Source organism: Oncorhynchus nerka, linkage group LG23, assembly GCF_034236695.1.
Source record: "Oncorhynchus nerka isolate Pitt River linkage group LG23, Oner_Uvic_2.0, whole genome shotgun sequence".
Classification (NCBI taxonomy): domain Eukaryota; kingdom Metazoa; phylum Chordata; class Actinopteri; order Salmoniformes; family Salmonidae; genus Oncorhynchus; species Oncorhynchus nerka.
In genome coordinates, this window is record NC_088418.1 from 28534892 (window position 1) to 28558185 (window position 23294).

The window sequence follows — 23294 nt, forward strand, 5'->3', positions numbered from 1 at the left end:
AACGCGCTTTCATTCACGTGCTTGGAAACACGACATCCAAAATGGGAGCCACCTAGAAAAACTACAATTTCTGGCAAATTTTTCCAAAAACCAGCCTGAAACTCTAAAGACTTGACATCTAGTGGAAGCCCTAGGAACTGCAACCGGGCATGATTTTGCCCTATTATAAAAGTGCCAGCCATTGAAATCAGTGGTAGGACTAAATTCTTTTTTGGGGGGGATGGTTTGTCCTCGGGGTTTCGCCTGCCATTTCAGTCCTGTTATACTCAGATGATTATTTCAACAGTTTCAGAAACTTTAGAGTGTTTTCTATCCAAATCTACAAATTATATGCATATCCTAGCTTCTGGGCCTGAGTAACAGGCAGTTTACTTTGGGCACGCTTTTCATCCGGACGTCAAAATACCACCCCCTATCCCAAAGAGGTTTTAAACACTATAATTGCACACAGTGAGAGTCCATGAAACTTATGTTACTTGTTAAGCAAAGTTTTATTCCAGAATTTATTTAGGCTTGCTATAACAAAGGGGTTGAATACTTAAGACATTTCAGCATTTCATTAATTTGTTAACGTTTATAAAAACATAATTCCACTGACATTATGGGGTATTGTGTGTAGGCCAGTGACGACGACAAATAACCTACATTTAATCCATTTTAAATTCGGGCTGTGACAAAATGTGGAAAAAGTCTAGGGGTTTGGTAAAGCGTTGTACTTTGCTGGTATTGAAAGTTAGTGTATCAAATGAAGTGTCACAACTGACTCAAAGTGAATGGAAAGTGGTGTGGTTTGACCTTTCTACACCCTCCTTGTGCGTCTAGCTGTGAGAGGCACCATTGAGGAACAGTTTACTGTCTGGAAGTCATGACAAAAATCAACATGCAATAGTGAATTTACCCATCCTTGTGCACTTGTCATTTCTTAGTTTGCCCTTACTATACATTAAGCTTTACTGTGACTTTTTTATACCTCAGTTCAGTCCATTGTGTATTCTATTGTCTTTGAGCCACACTTGACATCTGTGGACAGTTGAACAATGACCGTATCTCAATTCTAAAGTGGCCTTCTCATCTCTCCTACATCTTGCAATGATCGGAAGTCTTAGGAGATGGGAAAGAAACATGACCGACAGTGGTCAATCTATCCCAGGGTCAAAAAACAGAAAAAGCAACAAAGAAATGGCATGAAAACAGGTCTACAGTATCCTAATGAACACCCTGGAATATGCTTTCACTGGTTCTTCCACCTCAGAGCAGTTCACAACGATTATACATTTTAGACCAAGGTCACCTTCTAGATTGCATTGTAGTTCAATTGCTAATTAAACTATATTTTGCAGTAGCTTGATAGTAGTTAAGCTAAATTAAAATCTTGATAGTGTTTTCAGCAGTTAATTACTTTTTTTTGCCATTAAGCTAACTACTACATACTTATTTTGCTAAAATATGGGTGAAGTAGGCAATTTTCTTTCTTTTTCGACATCAGACCTGTCTAATTCTCACTTGAAACATTGTGTAATTTTTCCTATTAAGCACAAAAACATTCTATTAACAAGAGTGATCGGTTCTTGCAATTTGTAGCTTAACTTCTTCCAGTGTGAAGTAATTGGTAGTTTGGTAAACTATCTTTTCAGAGTAGCTTCCCCAACATTGATTGTAGGCTACATTCCGATTCTGCACCCTTCTCCCAAAGTGTGCACTTCCACACTTCCCCTTATGGATTCAAAACATTGGATTGGTGTTATCATCGGCTACTAGGGAGTTTCCAGCATTGTTAAATCCATAACGCAAAGTGCACACTTTGGGGAAATGGGTGGAGATTAGGGATCCAGATGTAGTTGTTTTGTGTTTTCAGGCTACAGTTCCACGGTAAGTTTGGCCGAGCACAGCGCCTCCCCTAGGTCGTTGGTAGCTCTGCACTTGTAAACCCCAGTGTCGGCAGGTCCCAGGTCAGTCAAGACCAGCTCACACATGCCGTCGTACCCCACGGTGACCCTCGACGATGACTCCACGGTCTCCTCATCCTTAAACCACACCACCTCCGGCTCGGGGTAGCCTGTGATGGGGAGAGACCAGGGTTAAAATGATGAGTGAAAGGGCGAGAAGGGTTGAAATGTCTCGCCCTGTGGCTTGTCAATGGTGCAAAGGGCAAGTGACGGGGATAGCGTTAAAATGGTGAGTGACGGGTTCAAATGACGAGCGACGGAAAACTAAGGTTACAATAACAAGCAACATGAGACCGGGGTTAAAATTCAACTTGCTTGAAGTTCACAAGGGTCACCCTGAGCACGCCAATGGGAAGACTGCTTCACTGGCAACAGAGTGCTCTCATTGCTCGTGTGTAGCAAATGGGTTTTGAGCAGGGTTGAGGTCAAATCTAACTGAAATCGCTCAAATTGGAATGATTTGAATTGAAAATTCCAAAATGGAAACACTTTTAAAAATAGCTTCTCCTATTCCATTTATTGAGAAGTCATTGGAAATGGATTACATTTTTTGTTCAATTATCGAATGTGTTTACTTCCTGAATTGACTTCAATTTGAATTGGCCCCAACCACTGCTCTTGATTAAGCTTCTAACCAAACGTACCCTGGACGCGGCAGGCCAGGCGGGCGGAAGATCCCCGGGGCTGGCTGGTGTCCCTTAGGACCTGCTGGAAGCGGGGTTCGCTCTGCAGCTCCTGATCCAGGGTCTGGATGGCCTGCTCTGCCGCCGGGCTCCAGCTAGCCTCTGGGTGGGGGGAGGAGAGAGGGAAAATAATACTGTCATCTTCCAACAATGGCTAGTAAACAGGAGCACACTACCATGGAGCGTACTACTTTTCAGAGGTCGATTTAACATTAAAAAGGTAAAACACTGACATTGAGCCCTGGATGGTCAATGGATATGTCTCTTACCCTCCCCAGGGCTGCCAGGAGAGTCGGGTCCGTTGGTGAGGTTGGCCATCCTCTGCAGTGCCAGGACAGCCTTGCCTGTTTTCTATAATTATGGAGAGAGATAAAACACCACATCACTGAGAACCAGGCATCTGCCATTTGAATCAATGAGACGCTATTAACACACCCCTTGTTGGTTCATTCACTGAGTTGTGCTTTAGCTCACTCCTCTCTGTTCATAGTCGTGCCAAAGGTGTTTGTATGGCTGGACATGATAATGACTGAAGAGTTGGCTTCAGCACATACCGTATGGGGCCAGGGATGTGTCCATTAGGGCAGAAAATGTTTGAAATGGAATGTGATGTAGAATTGATTTGTGTAAGGTAATATACCTTCCATCTGCGCTTAGCCAAGAAACGTCGAATCTTGTCCTTCTTGAGGGACTTGGTGGGCCGGCGGACCAGAAGGGTAAAAGAGGCCATCCAGGGGTGGGCCAGGGCCTCGTCACACAACAGCCTACACCTGAAGACGGGGTCAGGGTTTGGGGAGGGGCAAGAGCACACCCTTATACGATTTCTCGCTTGGTTTCACATTCAGTTGCAAGCACAACACAGAATAAACTGCTCCAACTCCAGTAGTATATTGTTAGCCATTTCTTTTGATTTATACTCCACTAGATGTACTACATAGAGGCTCTGTGACTTCACCACACGCCGCAGGTCTCCACACAGAATTTGGGTGCGTGTCAGAGGTCGTAACTAAGCAAGTGTCAGTAATGTTTCGCTAAGGAGAACATGTTGGTGGAGTATAAAATCTAACCTGACAGACTAAACATGCAGGCACGCATGTACAAGTGTCCCCAGTGCATAAGACAATATGGATGCCAGCAAGCAGCCATCCAGTCAGCCAACATCTTGACAGTAGGAGACACAAACCTTGTGTCCTTCTTGAGCAGAGAGGTGATGAAGTCTTTAGCCTGGTCCGAGATGTCCTCGAAGCTTTCCTGGTCAAACTCATAGCGGGCGGCCGTCACCAGGCTCAGGGTCTCTGCGTCACTGTTACCTTGGAAGGGCAACTCACCGCTCAGCCTGGGAGGCAGCAGAGAAGCAGGGTCACATTGCCCATTGTTTGTGTTTATTGAACCATTCGACAGTTCCTATGGGGCACTGTTTGTTATATTTTTATAGCCAGCAGATGGCAGTAAAGGCAAGCTTTACACCCATTGCCACAAAATAACTTACGCTTGACCATGTTCAATAATGCACAATGTTGGAAACTGTCTGATAGAAATATATGGTGTACAACAGCCATGTCTCTGTGACATGTAGAGTCAGCAAAAAAACCGGCTCTATTCATGGTATTTCTATCTGAAAGGTTAAGCATGTTGCACCAGTGTGAACGCAACCTAGACATTTTATTCCACAGTGCGCCCTACTGAACACCGGACCCTGGTATACTTGAATAGAAGCAAGTCGGTGGGCCTGTTCATAACTCACAAGATGAAACAGATGACTCCGATGCTCCACATGTCAGTGGCCAGCCCTACCGGCTCGTAGCTGATCACCTCAGGGGCCACAAAATCAGGCGTCCCATGCATCACCATCAGTGGAGTACCAGGCTCTGGCATTGGAGAGGAAAACAGTTGAAAAACATGCTGGTCAAGGTTATTACATTGATACCGGCCACGTTCCAGGCTCCCTTTATTGCAGTCTCAGAAGACTGCTGTGTCACGTTAATGTGGTCAATTGCACAGCAAGCCTGTAATAAAGATGACCTGTAACGTGCCCATTGTGTTCAAGATTTTTCATCCATCTCTGTACAGAGCAGATCAAATCACAATGGAACAAACTCAAAGTGAATTTCACATCTAAATACAGTATACTTTACAGTAAAACAATCAAATACATCAACAATAGTACGTTAAAGGATGGCAGCAAGCGTCTCAAGAGTTATGCTCTCCCAATGTCCAGTAGTCAAATACAAAAATAAAAATGGGTAGTGGATATCAGAATGCAAAAACGAAAAAGGGTAGTTGGTACTGGATAGCAGGTAGTGTAGGGCCCATGCATGCATCTGCTGACAAGCGATGCTAGCCAGTGCAGCTGCAGGATATGTGGACTGCCCTTTCCTGTTTACTGACCTCTGTCCCCCCTGCTGATAGTGTGTGCCCGGCAGAGTATGTGAGCGAGGAACGTATCGTGCCCAATTTGACTGGAGCGTGGAGCGAGATGACCAAAGGCTGGTGCGTAGGCTTTCTTTCCCGCTCCAGCCTCACTTCACAACTGAGCTCAGGGCATGCCCGCCCCAGCATGCATTTGCAGTCTACTTGTGTGCTGCTAATAGCCGCTTGCTTTAGCTACTGTCATGGAGTTTCATAAAGAAATTGATCGAAACACACAGATGCTAAATCAAGGTGACTTACTAAGATGAGGACCAAGAGCAAGAGAGTGAGTGCGGTGCGGTGCGGGTCTGTGCCCAAACAGTTCGAGCTTCTACTTTTAAACATCCACCATTCCAGAAATAAGTCTCTCACTGTTGCCACATGTTATAGACCCCCCTCAGCCCCCAGCTGTGCCCTGGACACCTTATGTGAATTGATTTCCCCCCATCTATCTTCAGAGTTCGTACTGTTAGGTAACCTAAACTGGGATATGCTTAACATCCCGACCATCCTACAATCTAAGATAGATGCTTCATCTGTAAACACGGGAACCCTCATAGATATCATCCTAACCAACATGCCCTCCAAATACACCTCTGCTGTCTTCAACCAGGATCTTAGAGATCACTGCCTCATTGCCTGCGTCCGTAATGGATCCGCGGTCAAACGGCCACCCCTCATCACTGTCAAACGCTTCCTAAAACACTTCAGCGAGCAGGCCTTTCTAATTGACCTGGCCCGGGTAAACTGGAAGGATATTGACCTCATCCTGTCAGTAGAGGAAACCTGGTTGTTCTTTAAAAGTGCTTTCCTCTCCCTCTTAAATAAGCATGCCCAGTTCAAAAAATGTAAAACTAAGAACAGATATAGCCCCTGGTTCACTCCTGACCTGGCTGCTCTTGACCAGCACAAAAACATCCTGTGGCGTTCTGCATTAGCATCGAATATCCCCCGCAATATGCAACTTTTCAGGGAAGTCAGGAACCAATATACACAGTCAGTTAGGAAAGAAAAGGCTTTGGGACACTGTAAAGTCCATGGAGAATAAGAGCATCCCCTCCCAGCTGCCCACTGCACTGAGGCTAGGAAACACTGTCACCACCGATAAATCTACGATAATCAAGAATTTCAATAAGCAATTTTCAACGCCCGGCCATGCTTTCCACCTGGCTACCCCTACCCCAGCCAACAGCTCTGCACCCCCTGCAGCAACTTGCCCAAGCCCACCCTCGCTTCTCCTTCAACCAAATCCAGATAGCTGTTGTTCTGAAAGAGCTGCGAAATCTGGACCCCTACAAATCAGCTGGGCTAGACAATCTGGACCCTCTCTTTCTAAAAATATCTGCCACAATTGTTGCAACCCCTATTACTAGCCTTTTCAACCTCTCATATTTGTATCGTCTGAGATCCCTAAAGATTGGAAAGCTGCCGCGATCATCCCCCTCTTCAAAGGGGAGACACTCTAGACCCAAACTGTTACACACCTATATCCACCCTGCCCTGCCTTTCTAAAAAAGCCAAGTTTTCGAAAGCCAAGTTTACAAACAGATCACCGACCATTTCGAATCCCACCGTACCTTCTCTGCTATGCAATCTCGTTTCCGAGCTGGTCATGGGTGCACCTCAGCCACGCTCAAGGTCCTAAAAGCTATCATAACCGCCATCGATAAAAGACGGTCTCACCTGGTTCACCAACTACTTCTCAGAGTTCAGTGTGTCAAATCGGAGTGCCTGTTGTCCGGATCTCTAGCAGTCTCTATGGGGGTGCCACAGAGTTCAATTCTCGGGCCGACTCTTTTCTCCGTATACATCAATAATGTCCCTCTTGCTGCTGGTGATTCTCTGATCCACCTCCACGCAGACAACACCATTCTGTATACATCTGTCCCTTCTTTGGACACTGTGTTAACAAACCTCCAAACGAGCTTCAATGCCATACAACACTCCTTCCATGGCCTCCAACTTCTGTTAAATGCTAGTAAAACTAAATGCATGCTCTTCAACCGATCGCTGCCTGCACCCGCCCACCCGCCCGCCCGCCCGACTAGCATCACTACTTTGGACGGTTCTGTCTTAGAATATGTGGACAACTACAAATACCTACAGTGCAGTCAGAAGTTTACATACACTTGGAGTCATTAAAACTAATTTTTCAACCACTCCACAAATTTCTTGTCCTAACCGACTTGCCAAAACTATAGTTTGTTAACATCTACATTGTGCATGACACAAGTCATTTTTCCAACAATTATTTACTGACAAATTATTTCACTTATAATTCACTGTATCACAAATCCAGTGGCTCAGAAGTTTACATACACTAAGTTGACTGTGCCTTTAAAAAGCTTGGAAATTACAATAAAATTATGTCATGGCTTTAGAGGCTTCTGATGGGCTCATTGACATCATTTGAGTCAATTGGAGGTGTGCCTGTGGATGTATTTCAAGGCCTACCTTCAAACTCAGTGCCTCTTTGCATGGTATCATGGGAAAATCAAAAGAAATCAGCCAAGACCTCAGAAAAAAATGGTAGACCTCCACAAGTCTGGTTCATCCTTGGGAGTAATTTCCAAACGACTGAAGGTGCCACGTTCATCTGTACAAACAATAGTACGCAAGTATAAATACCATGGAACCACGCAGCCGTCATACCGCTCAGGAAGGAGACTCGTTCTGTCTCCTAGAAATGAACGTACTTTGGTGCGAAAAGTGCAAATCAATCCCAGAACAACAGCAAAGGACCTTGTGAAGATTCTGGAGGAAACAGGTACAAGACTAACTATATCCACAGTAAAACAAGTCCTTATCGACATAACCTGAAAGGCCGCTCAGCAAGGAAGAAGCCACTGCTCCAAAACCTCCATAAAAAGCCAGACTACGGTACCTCCCGGGTGGCGCAGTGGTTAAAGGCAAGGTTGCCAGGTGCACTGTGTTTCCTCCGACACATTGGTGCGGCTGGCTTCCGGGTTGGATACGCGTTGTGTTAAGAAGCAGTGCGGCTTGGTTGGGTTGTGTATCGGAGGACGCATGACTTTCGACCTTCGTCTCTCCCGAGCCCGTATGGGAGTTGTAGCGATGAGACAAGATAGTAGCTACTAACAATTGGATACCACGAAATTGGGGAGAAAAAAGGGGGTAAAATAAAAAATAAAAACAACTAAAAAAAGCCAGACTACGGTTTGCAACTGCACATGGGGATAAAGATCGTACTTTGTCGAGAAATGTCCTCTGGTCTGATGAAACAAAAATATAACTATTTGACCATAATGACCATCGTTATGTTTGGAGGAAACGTTTGCAAGCTGAAGAACACCTTTCCAACCGTGAAGCATGGGGTGGGAGCATCATGTTGTGGGGGTGCTTTGCTGCAGGAGGGACTGGTGCACTTCACAAAATAGATGGCATCATGAGGTAGGAAAATTATGTGGATATATTGAAGCAACATCTCAAGACATCAGTCAGGAAGTTAAAGCTTAGTCGCAAATGGGTCTTCCAAATGGACAATGACCCCAAGCATACTTCCAAAGTTGTGGCAAAATGGCTTAAGGACAACAAAGTCAAGGTATTGGAGTGGCCATCACAAAGCCCTGACCTCAATCCCATAGAAAATTTGTGGGCAGAACTGAAAAAGCGTGTGCGAGCAAGGAGGCCTACAAACCTAACTCAGTTACACCAGCTCTGTCAGGAGGAATGGGCCAGAATTCAACCAACTTATTGTGGGAAGCTTGTGGAAGGCTACCCAACACATTTGACTCAAGTTAAACAATTTAAAGACAATGCTACCAAATAATACTAATTGAGTGTATGTAAACTTCTGACCCACTGGGAAGGTGTTGAAAGAAATAAAAGCTGAAATAAATCATTCTCTCTACTATTATTCTGACATTTCACATTCTTAAATTAAAGTGGTGATTCTAATTGACCTAAAACAGGACATTTTTACTAGGATTAAATGTCAGCGGCGAAGTGGTGTGCAAGCACCGCTCCATGAGCTAGGATAGGGGTTTCCAACCGCTCAACTCTGCTCACATGCTCTCACATGCCCAATGGATGCTGATGGAAGGAGCTATAGAAGGACGGGCTCATTGTAGTGCCTGGAATGGAATAAATGGAGTGTATCGAACACAAACTAATGGAAACCACCTTTGACGCATTTCCATTCATTCCATTCCAGCCATTACAATGAGTCTGTCATATATCTCCTCCCACCAGCCTCCTCTGCGTTTGTCCAAGCTGTTGTCAAAAAATAGCTGTCCAGCTATTTTACAAATCTAGATACAGTGCATTCAGAAAGCATTCAGACCCCTTCACTTTATCCACATTTTGTTACATTACATCCTTATTATTAAAATGGATTAAATAAAACAAATCCACACACAATACCCCATAAGGAAAACAGAGTGAGAACAAAGTGAAAACAGGTTTTGGGGAATTTTTGCAAATTTATTTCAGATTAAAACAGAAAAACTTCATTTGCATAAGTACTCAGACCCTTTGCTATGAGACTTGAAATTGAGCTCAGGTGCATCCTGTTTCCATTGATCATCCTTGAGCTGCTCCTACAAATCCATCTGTGCTAAATTGAATTGATTGGACATAATTTGGAGAGGCACACATCTGTCTATGTAAAGGTCCCACATTTGACAGTGCGTGTCAGAGCAAAAACCAAGTCACGAGATCGAAGGAATTGACCACAGAGCTCAGAGACAGGATTGTGTTGCTGCACAGATCTGGGGAAGGGTACCAAAAAATGTTTGCAACATTGACGGTCCCCAAGAACACAGTGGCCTCCATTCTTTATTGTAATACGTTTAGAACCACCAAGACTCTTCCCTGTGCAGTTTCCTTCCTCTCTGGCTACTGAGTTAGGAAGGATGCCTGCATGTTTGTAGTGACTGGGTGTATTGACACACCATCCAAAGTGTAATTAATAACTTCACCATGCTCAAAGGGATAGTCAATGTCATATTTAAACATTTTTACCCATCTACCAATAAGTGTGCCCTTCTTTGCGAGGCATTGGAAAACCTGGTTAAATCTGTGTTTGAAATTCACTGCTCGACCGAGGGACCTTATAGATAATTGAATGTGTAATGTACAGAGATGAGGTAATCTTTAACAAAGTCCTGTTGAACACTATTATTGCACACAGAGTGAGTCCATGCAACGCATTATGTGACTTGTTAAGCACATTTTTACTCCTGCTTGCCATTAGAAAGGGGTTGAATACTTTGACTCAAGACATTTCAGCTTTTCATTTTTAATGACACTGAACAAATGTAAATGCAACATGGAACAATTTTAAAGATTTTACTGAGTTACAGTTCATATAAGGAAATCAGTCGATCTGAAATACATTTATTAGGCCCTAATCTATGGATTTCACATGACTGGGAATATAAATATGCATCTGATGGTCACAGATATGTTAAAATTGTAGGGGCGTGGATCAGAAAACCAGTCAGTATCTGGTGTCCCACTCCTCTTCAATGGCTGTGTGAAGTTGCTGGATATTGGAGTGAACTGGAACACGCTGTCGTGGAACACGGTGTCATGTTGATCCAGAGCATCCCAAACATGCTCAATTTGTGACATGTCTGGTAAGTATGCAGGCCATGGAAGAACTATGACATTTTCAGCATGCGACAGATCTTTGCGACATGGGGCTGTGCATTACCATGCTGAAACATGAGGTGATGGCGATGGATGAATGGCACGACAATTGGCCTCAGGATCTCGTCACGGTATCTCTGTGCATTCAAATTGACATTTATAAAATGGAATTGCGTTCGCTGTCCGTAGTTTATGCCTGCCTTTGCCATTACCCCACCCCCACCATGGAGCACTCTTTTCACAATGTTGACATCAGCAAACCGCTCGGCCACACGTCTGCCATCTGCCCGGTACAGTTGAAAGAGCACACTTCTCCAGCGTGCCAGTGGACATTGAAGGTGAGCATTTTCCCACTCAAGTCAGTTACAATGCCGAACTGCAGTCAGGTCAAGATCCTAGTGAGGACGATGAGCACACAGATAAGCTTCCCTGAGGCTGTTTCTGACAGCTTGTGCAGAAATTCTTCAGTTGTGCAAACCCCAAGTTACATCAGCTCCGGGTGGCTGGTCTCAGATGATCCCGCTGATGAAGAAGCCGGATGTGGAGTTCCTGGGCTGGTATGGTTACATGTGGTCTGGTGTGATGAGGCCAGTTAGACGTACTGCCAAATTCTCTAAAACAACTTTGGAAGCGGCTTATGGTAGAGAAATTAACATTAAATTATCTGGCAACAGCTCTAGTGGACATTCCTTCAGTTAGCATGCCAGTTGCACGCTCCCTCAAATCTTGATACGTCTGTGGCATTGTGTTGCGTGGCAAAACTGCACATTTTAGAGTGACCTTTTATTGTCCTCACTGCAAGGTGCACCTGTGTAATGATTATGTTGTTTAATCAACTTGGTGATATGCCACACCTGTCAGGTGGGTGGAATATCTTGGCAAAGGAGAAATTCTCACTAACAGGGATGTTAACAAATTGTGCACAAAAAAAGAAATAAGCTTTTTGTGCATATGGAACCTTTCTGGGATGTTTTATTTCAGCTCATGAAACATGGGACCAACACTGTACGTGTGATGTTAATGTTTTGGTTTAGTGTCATTTTTTAAAACATAATTTCACTTTGACATTATGGGGTATTGTATGTCGGCCAGTGACCAAAAACACCATGTAATCCATTTTAAATTCAGACTGTAAGACAACAAAATATGGAAAAAAGTCAAGGGGTGTGATACTTCCTGAAGGCACTGTAGGTCTGTTCTACGCAATATTTATTTTGACCTTAATTCTGAACGTTCCTCAACGCTGTGCCCTACTGGCACATGGCCCTTGTATCTGCAGGACACTATGAAGACCCTTTTTACACTACTGGGTTGAGCTTCAGCCAAGCTGTACTGTGCAAACAAAATATCTGAGCCAGGAAAGTAGCAAAATAACGTTTGGGTCAGCACGATAGTTTGAAAATGCTATTAGTCTCTTCTCCAAACCCACTCACCCAGCTTGGCTGCCAGGCCAAAGTCGATGATCTTAATCCGCGTGCCCGTGGTGTCCACGCACACAATGTTTTCTGGCTTGAGGTCCAAGTGGACAATGTTCTGCCGGTGGATGTACTGCATGCCCTCCAGGAGCTGATGCATGTAGCGTGCGCTGGTAGGCTCCGTGTGCTCAAAGTTGTCGTCCGCGATGCGCTCAAACAGTTCCCCGCCGGCAATGCTAGAGATATAGAAGGTATAAGGAAGACCAAGGTCCTCATGTCAAACCAATCCATAGATCCTGTAGCTCTAGAGGGTTGGATAGGCCTCGATGATACAAGCCCATTATTAGACTGATCCCTTGGATATGCACGTTCAATGTAAACTATGTAGATCTCTCAACAGCCGTGTAGCCTGGTCCCAGATCTGTTTGTGTGGTTTTGCCAAGTCCAAACTTGGCAATGACAACAACCATAGGAGATCTAGGTACCAGGCTACAAGCAGTAGCCCTCAATCATATCTCCAGGAAAGTGCAGAAGAGAAGAGAAACACACTATAAACATGCACACATATTGACATGCACACAGTATATTGTAATGGAAACTCAGTAAAGACATCAATGCAATTGTACTCCTAGAATAATCTTAATGATTGGAACTGTCTGTGCTTACTACTCCATCACCATGATGATTTCGGAGCGGGTGTCATAGGCCCCGAGGCACTGCACCAGCTTGGGGTGGTGGAGACAGTTCATCAGCTCGATCTCCCTGCGCGCCACAGCCTTCGCCTTGGAGCTATGGGCCCGGTAGAACTTCCCTGCACACACCTGACCTGTCTCCTTGTGACTCAGCCTGAACACCTGGCCAAACTTCCCCCTGTTGAGGTTCCAATAGGCAGTTAGCAGGGTTGTGTTCATTAGGACACACAGTAGCAAAATGTTTTCAAGTGTTTTAAAATGGGTCGCCACAGAAAATAAAAATCGACAAGTTCATGGTCATATTCACTAGACGCCAAACAGAAGAAAACTAAACAAAACTGGGAGGGAATACCTGAGCTTGTCCAATGAGAACACTCATTGTCACTTTTTGTTTGCTATGATGAGCACAAATTAATACAACCCAGATAGTACTTCAGTTTCGGACAGTTTTGTTCTGTTTCATGCCAACTGAACGCAACCCAGTTCAGCAATGAGTCAATATACTGAGTGAGTGACCATCTAATGCTTACACTCCCAGCTTCTCATGCACATTGTAATGATCCTTGACTTTGTGCGTGGTGTCAATGGTGACAGTCACATACGATTGGGATTCCACTTTTGGCTCTCCTTCAAAAGCACAAAATCAAGATTAGTCAACAAGAACTACTGTACAGTATATGTGTAGTTGAATTCAACAGAATGTAGATACGAGACATTTAAAGGAAAAACCAATAGACAGAGACAACCAATCAGATCAGCAACTGTTTTAAGATCTAAACTTGTAGTAATCATCAAAGTCACTGTTTGGAGAAAATCAATATCCGCCAACCTCTGGTGTCCATCTTGACACAGTCTGACACCTCACTCGGCTCACTGACACCTGCCAAATTGTAGGCCCGAACGCGAAAGCGGTACTCCCCCAGGGGCTCCAGGACCGAGCGGATCCGGTACGAGGTGTTCTTGCAGCGGGTCGTCACCTCAGTCCAGTCCTTGGGCTTCTCAGTGCCTTCTCGCCTCATCTCCACCACGTAGCCTGTGACGGCAGTGCCCCCGTCGTAGCTGGGCCCCGACCATGACAGGACCAGGGAGCAGGAGGAGAGCTGGGAGACCATGGGACTAGATGCCGGAGGGTGAGGCCGGTCTGAGAAGACAGGGAGACAAACACAGAGCCTGTGAGATTACATTTGCTTCCTTTTGAAAGCACTGATCTGACATGACTGGTGTGGTGGATTTGGATTCCTAAGGAAGGATGCCATTTGAAAGCATTGGAACAAGATCCAAGGTAGATGTGGTATAGAATTGGAACAGGGCCCAAGTTAGATGTGGTTTCCTAATACTTGACTTAACTCATTAGTTCAGTCATGTTAGAGCAGTGATGATACCTCAATGTAGGAAAGAAGGAAGGAAGCCATTTAAAACTATTGGAAGAGGGCCCATGGTCAACTTTAGATGGAAGCAATTGAGCTCCGAGAGACCAAATGCATAACCTCTTTTGACGTAGTCGAGGTCAGCAGCTGTGAACTTTTCCTGCTTCACCCTGAACAAGACTATTCAAGAGAAAGACACATTCCCCGACCCTAAGGGTTCGTTGACATTGAGTTTACTAGCTGGACTATTCTTGGAATTGTTACGTGTGAGTAACCATCTCGTCTTGTTCTGTGGTTCTCCAGGAGCAGAATCGAGGCTCATTGGTATTATGTTGTGGTAATGCAATCTATCAGCAATAATTGTCAATTGGGATAAGGCAGGGTCGTATTCCTTAGTGTACACGGTAGCAAAATGTTTTGCAACAAAAACCTTAAACAAGCTGGATTTCAGCTAGTCCCTCTCTGTTTCAATACGTTTTCTTTCATTTGGTGCCTAGTGAATATGGCCCTAGTTTATTGAACAGTTGAAACTTTAGTGTTCATGAACACGCCCCAGGATACTCACCGATAACACTGAGGGTGACTGTGTGCTGAGCCAAGCCCCTACGATTCCGCACCAATATAGTATATGTACCCGCATCGTCCGGACAAGCCTGAGATATCTCCACACTGCTATCAGTGTCACTGCTCTCTACACGAGTCCTCGGCCCGCCTGCAACCACCTGCATAGAGGGAGAAGAGGCAGAATAAACCTATTCTTGGACTAAAATGCACTTGAGATTGGTGTTTAATCCAAGACTTAATCTGAGTCCGGTAAACTGGTCCCAGATGTTTTGAGAAGTAAAACATTTAACTTAATCTGTGAAAAGTTGTACATTTATTTAAAGTATCAACAATAGATATGGTAAAGGAATACAGCCTTATTTCTGACCCCAAGCCAATTCAACCCAGACCTGCTCTCTGTTGTAGATCCAGCAGGAAGCCACAGGAACACTGCAGCTCGTGAATGCACAGTGGAGTTTGGCCTGCCCTCCCACCCGCACTTCCAACTGCTCTTGGGGGTCAAGAAACTCCAGCAGGGGACCTGGAAGAGGCAGAGACAACAACGAGTGGTTAACATTACATCACTGAGCTCAACTCTTTTTTTGCAAAGCATGCAAACTGCCGGTTTGAAGCATATTTCAAGTTGGGTAAAGTTTGACTTGTTCTTGGTACTTTAAGTGTTCACATGCGAATAGGAAGGCCTTTGTCTTGATACTTGTTATTCTAAATCTGACTGGAAGACAAGCAGTTGTCAATGGACCAACTCACCCTTTTCAGTGGAGACTCTTCTCTTTGAGGTGATGTCTGGGGAAAAAAAGTGTCACATTACATGGGTGATTGACTATGGGAAGATAGCAATTAATATTCTAACTTTTTTTGGAGGGGTGGGGGGTGGAAGATCACAATTGCCTACTTCTCGCATCCTCTCTCCTGTCTCATCGTCTCCTTCTTCTTCTTTGGGATTTGTTTGGCGGATCGCATCCAACTTTTGGGTGCACACATCCAGGGCTGTTACGGTGACTTATTACTGTCACACCGGTGGTCATGCCGGCAGTCAAATTCCACATGACCGTTTAGTCACGGTAACTAGGCTTCTCCAAGCTCTGATGCTACCGATGGTCATTAGTAGCCTTCCAAACGTGCTATCTGCATGGTACTCAGCACTCTATTGTCCCTCTAATCGCTCTGACATCAATGCAAATGCAATTGAGCATCTCATCAAACACGTTGCGCAACAATTCAATAGGCTATGCAATTGTGTGAGAAAACAGACTGAAGGCCTCTATTAAAAAGAGGAGGATCCCATCAGCTTTCTATAGGCTAGGCCTACTATATTTATTTCACAACTTTCCTAATATTAAGCACATTGCTTCTCTTTACAACAGGAGTATAGCCTACATGGCTGGCATGAAAATGAACCATGGGAAAAGCGTCCTCTATTCACTATTTAAGTGCATAGATGAAGTAAAAATGTTTATTCTGCCCCTGTTTCGAGACAGGTGAATGATAATGGTCCATTCTAAATCAAAACTAATTTCACACATATATTATTTAGTATATGTAAAGACAAGATTACATCAAGAATAGTCTGATGGGTGACAATATTAGCCTATCACTTGCGAATCAAATCAAATGTAATTTGTCACATGCGCCGAATACAACACCTTACAGAGAAATGCTTACTTACAAGCCCTTAACCAACAATGCAGTTTTATGAAAAAAAAGTTAAAGTATTTACTAAAATAAACGGAAGTATTTTTTTTTTTTAAGTAGGTGTTCCTTTTGTCCAGGTGGGAAAGGGCAGTGTGGAGTGCAATAGAGATTGCATCATCTGTGGATCTGTTGGGGCGGTATGCAAATTGGAGTGGTTCTAGAGTTTCTGGGATAATGGTGTTGATGTGAGCCATGACCAGCCTTTCAAAGCACTTCAAGGCTACAGACGTGAGTGCTATGTGTCGGTAGTAATTTAGGCAGGTTACCTTGATGTTCTTGTGCTCAGGGACTATGGTGGCCTGCTCAAAACCTGGTCAGGGACAGGTTGACTTGGTCAGGGACAGGTTGAAGACACTTGCCAGTTGGTCAGCTCATGCTCGGAGCACACATCCTGGTAATCCGTCTGGTCTTACATCGGCTACAGAGAGCGTGATCACACAGTCGTCTGGAACAGCTGATGCTCTCATGCATGCTTCAGTGTTGCTTGCTTCGAAGCGAGCATAGAAGTTATTTAGCTCGTCTGGTAGGCTCGTGTCACTGGGCAGCTCACGGCTGTGCTTACCATTGTAGTCCATAAAAGTTTGCAAACCCTGCCACATCCGACGAGTGTCGGAGCCGGTATAGTACGATTCAATCTTAGCCCTGTATTGACGCTTTGCCTGTTTATGGTTCGTCTGAGGGCATAGCGGGATTTCTTATAAGCGCCCAGATTAGTGTCCCACTCCTTGAAAGTGGCAGCTCTAGCCTTTAGCCCAGTGCGGATGTTGCCTGTTTTCCAGGGCTTCTGGTTGGGATATGTTGGGATATGCTAGTGACTGATGTAGTGTACGCCTCAATGCCATCGGAAGATTCCCAGAACATATTCCAGTCTGTGCTAGTGTAACAGTATAACTTTAGACCGTCTCTTCGCCCATCCCCGGGCGCAAACCAGGGACCCTCTGCACACATCAACAACAGTCACCCACGAAGCATCGTTACCCATCGCTCCACAAAAGCAGCTTGCAGAGCAAGGGGAACCACTACTTAAAGGTCTCAGAGCAAGTGACGTCACCGATTGAAACTCTATTTAGCGCACACCGCTAACTAAGCTAGCCGTTTCACATCCGTTACACTAGCAAAACAGTCCTGTAGCATCTACGTCATCTGACCACTTCCTTATTGAGTGAGTCACTGCTACTTCCTGCTTTAGTTTTTGTTTGTGTTGCAGGAATCAGGAGGATAGAGTCATGGTCAGATTTGCCAAATGGAGGGCGAGGGAGAGCTTTGTACGCGTCTCTGTTTGTGGAGTAAGGTGGTCTAGAGTTTTTTCCCCCTATGGTTGCACATTTAACATGCTTGTAGAAATGAGGTCAAACAGATTTAAGTTTCCCTGCATTAAAGTCCCCAGCCACTAGGAGCGCCACCTCTGGATGAGCATTTTCTTGTTTGCTTATGGCCTTATACAGCTCGTTGAGTGCGGTCTTAGTGCTCAGCTTAAAGCACGAGACAGCGCATGCTTTTTATCCCAACTTTTTCAAATCAAAGTCACACACTCATGTAGCCTAGCCCGTAAGCCTATATTTTTTTGATAAGGTTTGTATTTGTTATTTATTTTAATTTTACCTTTACCACGTCAGTTAAGAACAAATTCTTATTTTCAATGACGGCCTAGGAGCAGTGGGTTAACTACCTTGTTCATGGGCAGAACGACAGATTTTTACCTTGTCAGCTCGGGGAATCGGGATTCGATCTTGCAACCTTTCGGTTAAAAGTCCAAGTCTAACCACTAGGCTACCTGCCGGCCCGTATCACATCTAAAGTGGCTAATCAACTTCTTACATTTTTTCCTTTTTTAAAATCCGTTTTACAACAGGTGTAGAGCCTAACTGGCATACATACATAGAGTGTGAGTTTCAAGTTTGGGGAAGATCATTTTCACCATAGATATGCACCTTTATAATAAAAGCATTACATTTGTGGTCACGTTTGAGAATGGTGTTTATACCTGCAAATGGAACATTTGCACTTATTGCTGTGCTTGTGTGAAAAAAATAGCCTAATAGTTTATCAACATTTTAAGCTAAACGTTCTTATCTGTTGCCTCAGCATCAATGCTTAAAAGGTTTTTTGATGCTAGTGATTGTATTAATTTGGGATCTATCCAGTGGTGATTTTAGCATGTCCATTTTGATGGGGCCAACTCCCCCAAAAATTGTGATGATTGCCATCAAAGCCACCACACAACACAACAGTAAACAATACATTAATTGCACTATAAAGGTGACAAACGGTGCCCACAAACTGTTAGGGCCTACATAAAGTCCCAACAGCAGTCTCAACACCTTACCACTGCTACACCTGGCTATCAGCTGAGCCTTGTCTGGCAGCGAAACAATTCATTCAGCCTCATTTACTGCCTTTAAAAAAAACATAGCTGATATGGCTGACTTGCTTATAAACAAATATGTTTTTTACAGATAATTGAGATGTACAAACTATGGCTTAAGGGGACGACGAGTGGATAAGAGGCAATCCGTAATTTTGATTAAGACATTCATGAGCGAGCTAGGACAGACATGGTCAATAGAACTATTTCTTCAGCACTTTTTAAATGTGCAACCACAGAATTCTGAACGTGGGCCGTTCTTACAGTATTCTCCCTGTACACCAAGTCAGAAGCTTTTAAAATATTTGATGACATTTCTCTAAAATAGGCTATAGGCTAAATGTGCACCACCAAGTCGGAACGTAGGTGAAATTAAGAGGTGAAAATATACCTGTCACGCTGGTATAAAGGATTTGGAGACAGGTGCAGGAATACATCTGGGTTTTTAATAGACCCAAAACAAACACATATACAAAACACTGGGATGTACCCAAACAAAAGAGCGAGGGTAAAGGGACCAAATTATTAGGGTGACTAATTTGGCTACTAACTGCTTACTACACAACATACACTTAGTATTTATTTCTTAGCTGCAGTATACATATCTCCCTGGCATATTACATCATTTATGCAGCAGCATACAATACATTTTTGTACAATCTTGTTGTGCTGTGGTCACTTGAACAGGAAGGTGGCACGGCGGTCCTTCGTGGGTAAATTTTGTCATCAAACTTCGTCATCAAATTCTGTCATTCTCTGGATTTATGGTGCTTTCAAGACAACTGGGAACTCAGAAAAAAACAAGGTTCAATCATGACTTCGGTGATCTTCAGGTCGGAGCTCTACAAAGAGCCCTGAGTTCCTGACTTGGATGACCGTTCAAAACGTATTTTCCCATTCGAAGCTTGTTTTTTCCCCCCCGAGTTCCCAGTTGTCTTGAACTCACTGAAGTCAGAGATTTCATTTCATTTTGAACGCAGCAGAAGTCATGCTTTTTGATAAATATTAGAAAATGTCTATCATTTTTCTTTGTTTGTTGGGTAGATCAGCTGGGAAAAACAAACAAATGTAATCCTTTTGTAACGATCGTCGTAGGTGGAAGAAGGAGAGGACCAAGGTGCAGGGTGGTACATGTTCATGATCTTTTAATTACACTGAACACTAGAACAAAAGAAACAGTCCTGTCTGGTAGAGACAGAAAACAACTACCCACAACTCAAGGGCGAAACCAGGATGCCTAAGTACGGTTCTCAATCAGAGGCAACAATTGACAGCTGCCTCTGATTGGGAACCATACCAGGCCAAACACATAGAAATACAAACATAGAATGCCCACCCCAACTCACGCACTGACCAACCTAAAATAGAGACATAAAAAGGGAACTAAGGTCAGGATGTGACAGTACCCTCCAAAGGTGCGGACTCCGGCCGCAAAACCTAAACCCATAGGGGAGGGTCTGGGTGGGCATCTGTCCGCGGTGGCGGCTCTGGCGCGGGACGTGGACCCCACTCCACCTTAGTCTGGGCCCATTTAGGTGGCGCCTTTGGAGGGAGGGAGACTCTGGCAGCACCGGACAGGAGGGAGACTCTGGCAGCTCCGGACAGGAGGGAGACTCTGGCAGCTCCGGACAGGAGGGAGACCTGGCAGCTCCGGACAGGAGGGAGACTCTGGCAGCTCCGGACAGGAGGGAGACTGGCAGCTCCGGACAGGAGGGAGACTCTGGCAGCTCCGGACAGGAGGGAGACTCTGGCAGCTCCGGACAGGAGGGAGACTCTGGCAGCTCCGGACAGGAGGGAGACTCTGGCAGCTCCGGACAGGAGGGAGACTCTGGCAGCTCCGGACAGGAGGGAGACTCTGGCAGCTCCGGACAGGAGGGAGACTCTGGAGGGAGGAGATGGAGAGACAGCATGGTGCGTGGAGGAGGCACCGGATGGACTGGACCGTGGAGGCGCTCTGGAGGTCTCGAGCACCGAGCCTGCACAACCTGTCCTGGCTAGATACTCCCTGTAGCCCGGGAAGTGCGGCGGGGTGGAACAGACCGCACTGGGCTGTGGTGGCGAACCGGGGACACCGTGCGTAGGGCTGGTGCCATATAACCCGGGTCGAGGAGACGCACTGGAGACCAGATGCGCTGAGCCGGCTTAATTACTCCTGGCTCGATGCCCACTCTAGCCCGGCCGATACGAGGAGCTGCGATGTAGCGCACCGGGCTATGCCTGCGCACTGGGGACACCGTGCGCCTCATGGCATAACACGGTGCCTGCCCGGTCAAGCTCTCGACATGGTAAGCACGGGGAGTTGGCTCAGGTCTCCTACCTGACTTAACCACACTCCCCGTGTGCCCTCCGCCAAGAAAGTTTTGGGGCTGCCTCTCGTGCCTGTTGCGCTGCCATGCTAACTCCTCATATCGCCGCCGCTCCGCTTAAGCTGCCTCCAGCTCTTCCCTGGGGCGGCGATATTCCCCAGCCTGTGCCCAGGGTCCCTTACCATCCAAAATCTCCTCACATGTCCAGGAGTCCAGAACCCTCTGCTCCTGGTTACCACGCTGCTTGGTCCGGTTATGGTGGGTAGTTCTGTAATGATCGTCGTAGGTAGAAGAAGGAGAGGACCAAGGTGCAGCGTGATACGTGTTCATGATCTTTTAATTACACTGAACACTAGAACAAAAATAACAAAAACGGAACAAACGAAACAGTCCTGTCTGGTACAGAGACAGAAAACAACTACCCACAACTCAAGGGCGAAACCAGGCTGCCTAAGTATGGTTCTCAATCAGAGACAACGATTGACAGCTGCCTCTGATTGGGAACCATACCAGGCCAAACCCATAGAGATACAAACATAGAACAAAACATAGAATGCCCACCCCAACTCATGCCCTGACCAACCTAAAATAGAAACATAAAAAAAGGAACTAAGGTCAGGACGTGACACCTTTTTAGATTTAAATATAAGGCAGCTTTGCTGGCTTGAACCTCTAAAGAGGTGTTATTTATTTTACGTCACCACTGTTTTGGCAATAGGCTCATGCATTCAAACATGTAATAATTATAACTGGAATTATTAGAAAATGTTATAAGTGGTTCAGTTGTATAGATACACAAATGCCTTTGAACATGTTGATATTGTCAAATCAACAAAACAAAAAAGAGCCTTCTGGCCATACAGCAAGGTAGGATAATAACAACAAACATCCAGCACTAGTCTAGGGGCTTGCTTACCTCGAGAGTCAGGCAAACACCTCAGAATCATATGCTGATTAGGTTTTGGATGATCATTTAGGGTCAGATGCTTGAGTTCAATCACTGAGATTCACATAGGACCAATGCCCAAAAGCGTCCACATAACTACAAAATGATAACTAAAATAATTACTACCATTGCCACGATAAAGCACTATGCTATTTTTAAAGAAGGTCTGAATCCCGTTCTTCAAGAGACAGAAATATTTAATTGATGACAACAGTAAACTATTAAAAATAGTTCAAACTGATTCCTTACCTGTTGATATGGTTCCCTGCTTGCTGCTACCCCCCCGAGCAGTGTCCCTGTCCTCCAGCTCATTCTTGATCCCCTTCAACACAAACTGCCGGGGGGCGGCAGGCTTAAAATCCATCCGAAAAGTGGACACAAAAGTCTTCTTGGGGCCCATGCTGCCTTTGTCCATCTTTGCCAGGTGAAAATAGCCAAATCTGAAGAGGCAACCATTCAATGTTAAGCATACACGACAAGGTTTCCGATTCGCTGTCTGTCAACAACCCCTTTTTCGCAATCTCCTCTTATTGGCTGTCTCCTTTTATTTCTTCTTGATTTCTCTCTCTCTCACTCTTATCTCTTTCACTTTACATCTCTCTGCAAAGCGATGTGTGAAACTCTCTTATGTTCCCTTTGGTTCACAATTCACACCTCATCTGGCATTGCTTTCACACTGGCTACAGCCCACTGGCTAGCTCTCAACCACAACACAGGAAACCACTATATTTATCAGGTTCAATTATATGGCTAGCCAGTGGACCGCCTCCCCCTCCCACAACACAACAGACAGAGAGAGAACAGACTCACTCACACACACACACACACACACACACACACACACACACACACACACAGCAAAAACAAAGAGAGATAGAGAGAGACCAAGAGAAAGAGAGACATGGAGAGAAATGAACAGAGAGAGTTCACCTACTTGGTTATGTCCTTCACCAAACACGGTCACCAAACGCCTCTGCCAAGCACACCGAGCCAACTGTCACAATAAATCACATACACACAGAACACACAACACAACAAACAAAAAAAACAGCCTCGCTGTGCTCCTCTGTGGCATGTTGTTTGGCAATCTCTACGCCACTAATGACATCACAGGAATCTAGGAGAGCAAGTAGGACAGCTTTTTATATTTGTCTAACCCACTGTGTCAAACTACACTACAAATAACAATCTCCACTCTAGCTGAAGGAATCTTACAGTTGGGATTTCTCACAGCGATAGAATGTTGTGGATAGAATTGAGGTACAGGTGATATACGTTCACTTGAATATGTTCACT

The 23294-nt window shown here is 44.9% G+C and overlaps 1 protein-coding gene across 1 annotated transcript; it reads right to left on the reverse strand.

Annotated features, from left to right (window-relative positions):
- Window positions 1–467: 467 nt before the first annotated feature.
- On the reverse strand, window positions 468–23078 carry LOC115106657 (myosin light chain kinase, smooth muscle-like). The gene is made up of 15 exons (XM_029629599.2): window positions 22933–23078; window positions 22248–22438; window positions 15437–15472; window positions 15079–15209; window positions 14691–14847; window positions 13588–13899; window positions 13289–13385; window positions 12733–12936; window positions 12085–12302; window positions 4374–4497; window positions 3813–3965; window positions 3270–3399; window positions 2899–2980; window positions 2591–2731; window positions 468–2056 (listed from the first exon to the last, which is right to left on the reverse strand). The coding sequence occupies exons 2-15, from the start codon at window positions 22411–22413 to the stop codon at window positions 1857–1859; spliced, it is 2151 nt and encodes a 716-aa protein (XP_029485459.1). The 5' UTR covers window positions 22414–22438; window positions 22933–23078; the 3' UTR covers window positions 468–1856.
- Window positions 23079–23294: the final 216 nt, after the last annotated feature.